The sequence below is a fragment of the Mustela nivalis genome (genome assembly GCF_964662115.1).
Source record: "Mustela nivalis genome assembly, chromosome: 4".
NCBI lineage: Eukaryota > Metazoa > Chordata > Mammalia > Carnivora > Mustelidae > Mustela > Mustela nivalis.
This window is the reverse complement of record NC_139023.1, coordinates 138,509,800-138,519,703: the sequence shown is the minus strand read 5'-3', so window position 1 is coordinate 138,519,703 and position 9,904 is coordinate 138,509,800. Positions and strand designations below refer to the sequence as shown.

General features: G+C 38.9%; 1 protein-coding gene across 3 annotated transcripts; it reads right to left on the bottom strand.

Annotated features, from left to right (window-relative positions):
• Positions 1-332: 332 nt before the first annotated feature.
• On the bottom strand, positions 333-9,818 carry TIGD4 (tigger transposable element derived 4). Of its 3 annotated transcripts, none has more exons than XM_082727315.1 (2): positions 9,474-9,818; positions 333-2,637 (listed from the first exon to the last, which is right to left on the bottom strand). In XM_082727315.1, the coding sequence occupies exon 2, from the start codon at positions 2,176-2,178 to the stop codon at positions 643-645; it is 1,536 nt and encodes a 511-aa protein (XP_082583441.1). In that variant the 5' UTR covers positions 2,179-2,637; positions 9,474-9,818; the 3' UTR covers positions 333-642. The 3 variants fall into 3 exon arrangements, with proteins under 3 accessions (XP_082583441.1, XP_082583440.1, XP_082583442.1); XM_082727314.1 differs by having other exon boundaries at positions 9,572-9,818; XM_082727316.1 differs by lacking the exon at positions 9,474-9,818 and adding an exon at positions 2,966-3,227.
• Positions 9,819-9,904: the final 86 nt, after the last annotated feature.

The window sequence follows — 9,904 nt, the reverse complement described above, 5'->3', positions numbered from 1 at the left end:
TGACAAAAAGCATCTGATAAGGTCATCATCTTTCATTTGACCTTCTACAGAAGTAACTAGAAAGTAGTGAGACATATATTTTTAATCACTTTGGTGTATAATTGGGCCAGATTTTATTTTCAGTACTTCTTCATAATTTCTTCTTAGCAAGATAAGCTAGTTACAAGAAAAATAATTTAAAATTAATACTTGATACAAGGCTAGAATATATGTCATTATAAAAATAAATATCTAAGTAATAGATTTTTTATTTCTAAGATGAGGTAGATAAATTAAAATATTCCAGAACATGATCTGCACTTAAAGAAAATTGCAATCACCAATTCAACCTGTATGAATCAAATAGCTGAAGAGGTCTTTATTTTTGACATTTATATCAGGTATTTCAAGTACAAGGCCTCTGAAATACATTTTATACTCCCCCAAACCTTGCTAAATTGAAATTCATATTTTTCATTGACTTACTCATTATTTAATCTACCTAAGGAACTTTGCTATTCAGGTCAAAGACATATGCAATTAAACCAAACTTTTCTTCTTCTTTTTTTTTTAATGTTTAAGTGGTATTTTCCCTTTATATACCTCGTAGAGTAAAATACATCAGGAAAAACTATTACTCTTCAGATATTGTACCACAAATAATTATTTAGATGATGAGTTAATAAAAATTTCAAGGTCTGCTAAAGAATTATGAAGCTCATCATTTATATCTTGACTTCTAAGAAAATTTTTAAGAGTATCTAAAGCAGTTAATGCCTCATTTTTTGATGGCAAAGGGAGTTCAGTTCCTAGAGAACCACCATCATCCTCTTCATCAGAAGTATAAAATCCAGTTTCCTCTGAGTGACTTTCTTCGGTCCATACCGAATCAGTTTCTGGTGCAGCTTCACATGTCTCCAAATCATCATCAAGGGCAGCATACTCTTCTATAGATAAACCTTCAGGAAATTCCACGCCTGCTGCCTGAGCATGGGCAACCAAATCAAGACCAGCGTCTGTCTCTGCATTGGTCTTGTCACTTTCTCCCTTTTGAGATTTGAATCCTGCCTCTTCATAGCTCTTAACAATAGTCTCTGGGGTTACAGCCCTCCAACAAAGGTGCAAAGTATCAACTGCATCTAGTAGGGAAAATGTAAATTCTTTGCTGCCTTCAACAGAGCTTAAAAATTTCTTGATAAGACAATGTCGATATTTTATTTTAAGGCTTTTAATAACACCTTGTTTCATTGCTATAAATTTGGAAGATAAACATGATGGAAAGAATGCTAACTCAATGGACTTTAGGTTCTTTACCTCTGGATGTGAAGGAAAAGAATCAACAAAAATCACCACTCTTCGTTGCTGGGCTTGAAATTTCTCGTCAAGCTTCCGCATCCATTGTTCAAATACGTCTGAGGTCATCCATGCCATTTTGTTAGCTTCATAACACACAGGCAATGATTTTATACCTTTGAAACAATGTGGATTTCTGTTTTTTCCAATGATAAGCAAAGGAAGTTTCTCTGAGCCATCCATGTTTGTCCCAACCACCAGCGTTATTCTGTCTTTGCATAACTTTCCGATGGAGCATGTCTCTCCTTTAAATGCAAATGTATTTGTAGGCAACATTCGATAAAGCAGCCCAGTCTCTTTTATATTGAAAACGTTTTTAGGATGATAATCATTTAAATAATAAGGAAGTACATTTTGATGCCAGACAGTTGAAGGGTCTACTGGTACACCCATAGCTTCTACGGGTTGGGCTCTGAATACTAAACCATACCTAGATTTAAAGCGATCCAGCCATCCATTACTGCACTTAAAATCATTATGTCCCAGTTTCTGGGCAAAATCATTAGCTTTTAGACGCAACATTGGACCATTAACTGGTACATTCAGACACTGAGCAATTCGATACCACCTCATTAATGCTTCTTCCAGATCTGTGTAAAAAGCAGTTCTCAGTCTTTTTCTCTTCGGATCAAATCTCAGAGATTCAAAGGCTTCTAGAACTTTGTCTTTATTCTTCATAATAGAAGACAATGAATTTTTCTTTATTCCATATTCAGCTGCAATTTCTGCCTTTTTCTTGCCACTTTCTACTGCATTGATGATGTCGATCTTTTCTTCAATGGATAAACTTTTCTTTTTCTTCACTGTCACGGGCAGGGATGAGGCATCCTCTGAAGCTTCTGCCATCTCTGCCAGTGCTTATGCAGAGATCGTTCGTCTTGCTGGTGGCTGTTTCTTTAAATTTCTAAAAATCAGTAAGTAAATGTATTTTCAAAGGTCCTGAATAAGAAAAACGTTACACACAGCTAGAGCATTTTAAAAGAGAAACTTCCTTCCCAGGACATGTGCGGCTCAGTTTATAGTTTATTCAGTGCTCCAGAAGTCAAGCTAAAATAGAAATCTCATTATGTCAAACCTGTCCAGTCCTGCTGATATATTTTTGGAACTTCAATCCTTTAAGATGATCCATTTTATCCATGCGCGCATTCAACCTCCTATTAATTCTCCACAGAAGGCCTCTGAGATAAGAAGCAAACGCATTCAGTAATTTTCACGCAAACTGTTACCCATTAATTTCCAAGCCTCTTCAGGGTGGAGAAGAAAGTGGTAGAATCCTTCTAGGACTGGAGGGTATATCTTCTGCCTCTTGAAAATAGAAAAAAAAAAGAAAGAATGAATGAAAAGAAAAGAAGAAAAGAGAAAGCTATTTTAGGAACGATGTGCCAATTGAATATAAAAAAATTTATACTAATTAGTTATGCTTTTGATAATAATGAAAAGAATCAGAACATGTTTCTGCGAATGTAATAACCAAAGCTTCCATGAGAAATGCTTACCTCCTAAAGGGCCTCTGTAAAAAGCCCTCTAGCTCTGCTCTGTGCTTTTGAATTCTCACTTGCTTTCAAGTGCTTTGTAATATATACTCCTGAAATAATTCAGGCAAATTTAATCTGTTTTAAAAATGGGCGCTTACCAAAATTAAAGAACTAAAAATGATGCTGGATAGATCTTTGGTGGCTATTTTTCACATGAAGTCACAACTGCCCCCTCTGACTTCTCTAAAAGAAAAACACAGACAGTAGTCACAAGGTTCAACTTTTAATAGCACATGGGAGACAGCGTCCCCTTTATAGGAATCGGGTAGAAAAGCGTTCACTAAAAATCCAATCAAGTGATTCCATTACAAATTTTAAAAATCTAAATATTTTATCTAAACGCTTACAAACCTTGTAACTTTGGACCAGCTTGACACATTATTAGCCAGATGCACAGAGGCCAGAAATAAGCAACAACATGTAGAGGAACAAGCAAATGGTTAAGAGGCTATAATCCAGAAAAAGACCCAGACCAGAGTAAGAAGGAAAGTGACCACGGATCTTAACATCTCAGGACCTCTCCTTCCCTATCTGTAAAGTAAAGGGCTTATTATACTGGAAGGGTATGGGCTTTGGTGTCAGACACACCTGAGTTGACAAGTGATTCTGCCAATTAAACTTACGTGATTCTGGGTGGTTTACTTAACCATATGAGGCTTCAGCTTCCTTATTTGTAAAACAGGTGTAACTACAATACCTACTTCACAGGGTTATCGCGCATTCAAGGAGATTCAACAAGTGAGTGGAAAGCACTCAGCACAGCGCTTGGCCCCTTACAAAGTGTTCCATGAATGTTTGGTGATGATACCGTCATTACTCTCTCTCTAATGCCCCCGTGGCTGGGTTGATCCTTTTAATTCAAAGATTTTTCAAAATCCTACTTGCAAACAGAAGTAAGAATCCCACTGAAATATATACCGAAAGCAGGGATTCTCATAAATCAAACAGTACTGTGAGAACAGTCAGTCACGGACCTAGATAGGCTTGCCCCTACTTTCCCAGGTGGCATCTACCCTACAAGAGTCTACAGGCTCAGGGCCTACCGCGGGCCAAAGTAACAAGCTAATTTGATGAGCAGGTGTTACTACTGTGTGAAATAGTATGAGCACAATGTCCCTCAGGTTTTTTCATTCTGTCCTGCCAGGTTTCAAGATGTCATGTGCATTTTTTGCACAAAATTTTTGGGCAAGACTTTTTGTCAAAATTCCTCTGCCTTTGTTGTCTAAAAAAAGTAATTTTTATCATAGGAATTACAACTGGTAAAGGAGTTTCCTGCTGTTACTGTAAAAAAAGTACTAATAATAATTACAATAGCCCAGGGCTTTAGTTTCTAAACACCTTTATTTCCTGTATTCCGAACAACTCAGGAAGAAGATAAAACTGAATTTCAAAGCTCATATAGTTATAATGTGGTTGAGTGCAGCCCAGAATCCAGGCTTTGTAATGTAAAGTCTACTAATGTAAGTTAATACAGTGAAAACACTGTATTAGTGGCCTCCTCTGATAATAGTTACACACTCTATGTCCCCAGCACCAAGTCAAACCGAGGCAGCATTTTCAACGCCTATCTGAACCTAATGAAACAAAACCAAACAACAACGACAACAAACAACAACAAAACCCAAAACAAAACAGAAACAATATCAAGCCTCTACAAAAGAATAGAATAGGCCTTTATGAATTCTGTGAACACAAATAGCAACCGTATCCCACTGCTAAGTGGGCTGACCTTTCTAAATAAATAAGCTTTGATCATTCAACTAAAAAATAAACAACAACAACAAAAAACCCTTTCTCATTTATGGGACCTCTCCACACATTTTTCTGTAATTTTCTATAAATCTACAATTACTTCAAATAAACATTTTAAAATATCTCACTCTTATTAGGAAGATACCAACCTTCAGAAATTGAGGTAGCAAAAACAAATTTTTTTTAAATTTTATTTACTTTTATTGGACAGAGAAAGACCACAAGTAGGCAGAGAGAGAGGGGGAAGCAGGTTCCCGCTGAGCAGAGAGCCTGATGCGGGGCTCCATCCCAGGACCCTGAGATCATGACCTGGGCCGAAGGCAGAGGCTTAACCCACTGAGCCACCCAGGCGCCCCAAGAACAAATTTTTTAAGAGAAAACCATGCAAAACTATGCTCTAAGGGAAAAAGGGACTCTCCCAACTTCTCTCTTCCTTTTGTCTTCTGTTCTTTCCCTTCTTCTTTTCTTCCTTCCTTCTTTTTTGCCTTCTGCTTTATTTCATCATTTCTCAGAAATAAACCCTATCACCTCAAATAATGAGGATTACAGAAAAAGTCACTTGAATATCCTCCCATATCCCCTCCCAAATAAAGCAATATAATATACACAGAGATTAGTGATTATCTTGATCAAATTGAAAATGATGATATGTTTATTTAGGAAGATATTAGTTGTTTTCTGAGAGTTAACAGCATATATTTCCTTCCAAAACAGTAGTGAAACTTACAATTTTCCATGGTAACATAAAATACATCTTTATTCCCAAAACAACCGCATGCCTAATGAAAAACCAGACAAGCCAGACTTTTTCCCTAAAAAAGAACAAGGCATCAATATTCTTTAATCAATGAAGCTAACATTTTCCATGCTCCCACAGTATAATGTCTGAGGTATTTCTTGCAGGGAGTAATGGCAGGAGGTGATATTTCTCAGAAGTACCCATTCTCTCAATTAAGATCATTAATCATTCTACTCTTTGAAAATGTTACAACAGAGAAATATTGGAATACACGTTAGATGCTATTTCTTCTATGTCAATGGTAAAGCCAACTAAAGAATAAGAAAAGGCAAGTCACTAAAAAAGACCTATCAAGTGAACGCCAGGAAAACAATAGTCAGTTCTACTGGTAAAAAGAGAAATGTAAATCTTCTTTCAAAACAGGAGATCCTTTTTCGTTTTTTGTTTTGTTTTGTTTTGTTTTTGCCTATCAAAATGGCGTATCTAGCATTTGCCAGAATGTTATAACATAGTTTGTGAGGAGGTATATAAATTGGTACAAAGCTTATGAAGGGCAAATTGGTAATATGATACAAAAACCTTAACAATATGGGTAACTTTCACTGAGCAAGTTCACACCTAGAATTTTATCCCCAACAAATAATTACAAATATAAAAAGAACCTGGCTTACACATGTATTCATGATCTATCGCTGCATTTAGTAGCTTAAAACAATACCCATCTATTATCTCACAGTTCTGCAGGCCAGAAGTCCAGGTGAGCTCAACCGGATGCTCTGCTTAGGATCCCGCCAGGCAGAAATCGAGATGTTAGTCAAATGGGACTCTTATCTGGAGGCTCTGGGGAAGAATCTGCTTGCAAGTTCATTCAGGTTATTTGCAGAATTCAGCTTCTTGTGGCTGGAGAACTGAGGTCCCTGAGTTTTTTGCTGGCAGTCAGCAGAGACTGCTCTCAGCTCCTGGTTCGGGTCCTTGACTCTGGCCCTTTGCATTTCGGCAATAGAGAACTTTCCTCCTGTCAAATCTCTCTTATGTTTTGCATCTCTCTGCCTTCATTGCTGCAACCACAGCAGCAGAATACTTCCTGCTCTTAAAAGGCTCCCGTATCAGTTTAGGCCCATCCCAATCATCTCCCTTTTGATTAATTTAAAGTCAACTGATTATAGCTGCAAAAATCCCTTGTGCATGTAATATAACATGATGAGAATGATGTCCTATCATGTTCATATGGGAGGGAATTATACAAAGTGAGAATCATCGGAAATCATCTTAGAATTTTACCATACAACAATATTCTTCACATTGTTGTTTTATAATTACAGACCAAACAGGAAAGAACTGAAATGTATAAAAAGGACTAAGTAAATAAATTACTATATAATACTGAGCCACTGAAGGAGAATATGTATTGATATGAAGGAAATTCCATAATATTTTAAGTGAAAAAAGCAAAATGTGAAACTGTATGCCAATGAAACTAGCGTATACTATAAGTTACATGAGTGTAGGGGCTGATGGCTATTCCTACAGTGCTTCATGTCCAGCAGACAGTCAGTTCTAAGTAACAGTTTCTTAAATAAATGTAGAAAAAATATAAATGCATAGAAAAAAACTGATAAAATGTTGCATATTAATTCTAGATAATGGAATTATGAAATACTTCAGTTTTTTTCTCTTTGCAGTTAAAGTAATTACTACTCTTATGCTCCACTCAGACTACTATTCACAGACTTCTTTAGATGTTCCATTTATCGCTGTCCTCTAATCCTCTGTTTCCAGAGAATTACACTGTGCAATCATTAATTAAATATGTCTCCATGAAAAGGGACCTGATAATGGAGAGTGATAAAATTATTGTGACAATACCAGAATTCCCCTAGAAAAGATCTGAAGGTAGCACCTTTTTTTTCTCTTGAGGAAATATATTTATATGCAGCATACAGTACTCAACATCTAAAGTGAAGAAAAAAGGTTGTGTGCACATTTAATTCATTCTGAAAGGAATAATATGCTCTAACCTGTTGTCCCCCTTCACTTGTGGTCAATAAATGAAATACAGGTTTCCTACAAGCCAAGTGAATAAATGGCATCTGATTTTTCAAAAGCTGAATAATAGCCAGTAACAGTACAAAGGTACATTAGTAGATAATGCCCATGTCATAAACATACAGAGCAGACAACTATTACCTTTTTCCTTACCTCTCCAAACATAGATGCCAATTTAGAGAAAAGAAGTAATCTTCTATTCTCCTAAAGAGAATGAGCAGGTAGAATTCCCCAAACTCTAGGGCAAAGAAAAAAGAAAGAGGGGAAAGAAAGAAAGAAAGAAAGATCTCCATCTAAGTAGGGTTAGATTTAAAATAAGGTCTTTCTGTCAGCATCAAAAATTTCCTCCAAATTAAAAAAAAAAAAAATACCAGCTACTGTTTCCTTTTTCCAAAATAAATTACGTAGAATTTCACAGTCTTCCATCATCAGCTGAAGTAGCTTTCAGTGTTTTCTTCCAGCCAACTTATATTCTAATTTCCCTTGGGGCAGCAGAAATCATGGGAAGACTAATCCTGTGTGGAGCCTTGCACTATGTAGGAAGAGCAGTCACGTGCAGTACCGGAATCACACTGGACTGGAGTACCTAACATGATTAATGGCCCCTTCGCCAAACAGAAATTAGCGTGAGTTCCAAACAGTTTGGAATCCATCTGAATCTCTATCAAAAACATTGGCACCTGCCAAAGAAACTATCCAGCTAAGGACAAATAATGAAAGCAAGTGTCCACCTTTCCAATTTAAGAAACACCTCTGAGTCTTAACAATTAACAGTTAGACTAATGAAGCTAAGCATTCCTGAACTCAAAAGACGCTTGGCAGGAATCCTTAAGGTGCCAGCCAACTCAAACAGTTAAGTACAGATCATTCAGGCACCACTGAGCACTGCCATGCTCCTCTTCCTAATTACCCTTCTGAAACTAAGATTACTTGAACTTAGCTATTAAATGCCATTCTGTTCCTATGCAATAAGAGCAGTAATTATTCTAGATTGGGATCCTTTTCTTGTAATTGAGAAGACTAACAGGATGGCTTTGAACAGAAAAAAAGTCCACAGTAGGCTATAGAACTGAAGTTATGGTTTGAGTGATATACATTTACAGTTTGAGTGATATACCTTTGCTCTTTTTGTTAAGGACAGAGACACTTAAGATGAGGGTCCTTTGTACACAGATTCATGTTTTGAGACTTCAATACTGTTTTTGACAGAGGAAGTCTCCTGGAGATCTCAGCTGATAAATAATGTTATTTACTTTTGAAACATTTGTGTCAGCACGGGTATTTCCTATTCACGGATATGGGGAAGATATTTGCACAGGGATATATGATTCACTATTCTGAAACTCCCTAGAATTTGTAAAGGCAAAGGTCTGCCTTTGGGCACTGAGCCTTTAAAAATGTCTCATCAGCTAATACAACAAAAGCAGGTGAGAAGTACAGTCTAAAGAAGAGTAAATCCCACGGAATGCACTGTTATCCTTCGCATTTCTACAAGTGAAAAAATGAGCATGCAAGGCTTTCAAACGAAAAACAGCTCAGAACCTTGATGAGAGATGTGGATGGACAACTGTAGGTACCCTATGCAAATAAGCTTAAGGTATGCCTATTACCACTGTGCAGCCATACATTCCCTCCATTCAGCGCCGGGAGTAAGGAGAGTATCCACAGCACAGGCTGGGTCTCAACTTAGTAAACTACAAAGGGCTCAGAGAGAAAGGATTTCTTGGCGGTTTCTGTAGATAGCGCAGTGATCTACCTAAGAAGGAATAGGGCGAGCAGATCAAGCGGAACTCAGTTATCTGGATAAAGAAACAGGAGCAGGAACGAAAAGTATAAGGGGTCCACCGTCGGCGAGCGAGCAGGGAAGAGTGATTACAAAGACAGCAAGTCAAGAAGTCAGGGAAACCAGGCTTGGAGGTCTGGTCTTCCTGAAGGGGGTGGGCGTGAGTGACGTGGCCGGAGTGGCGCGCTCCAGACACCGGGGAAGAGAGGGTGAGGCGCCCGCATCCCCTCTGTTCCCTTAACCCCGCATTCCCGCCACCCTCCACTCCCCGCGGGGCTGAAACAACCTTCTACGCGCTCTCCCGCAGCTGAGAAAGCTTCGGCTCTCCTGTGATATGCGTGGCGGCGAGTTACGTCCATCTCCACCCTCCCGCCACCGGCTCACCGTCTGCTGGGGGGACGCCTAACGCGTGAAGCTGGGGTGTATGAGTGAGAAAGAAGGGATGCTGAGGGCTCCAGGAGACCTCCGACCACTCAAGACCAGGCCAGCTCGCCCTTCTGCAAGCTCCCGGCTCAGGCAGGTGCACCGGGACCCGGGTGCACACCCCTCTGTGATCGGCCGCAGCCAGAAAATTACCCGGGCAACAGCACCCGCTGAGCCCCGGATGTGGTTGCTAGGGCCGCAGCGGGAGGGGCGGGGCCAGCCTCCAGGAGAGGGGCGGAGGAGGCCTCTGGGGAGGCGCGCTGGCACCATCGAGATGCGGCTGGGCCGGGCCAG

Bases quoted from the DNA above. Each gene is read 5' to 3' on its own strand.
- TIGD4 (XM_082727315.1), bottom strand. From the start codon at position 2,178: ATGGCAGAAGCTTCAGAGGATGCCTCATCCCTGCCCGTGACAGTGAAG.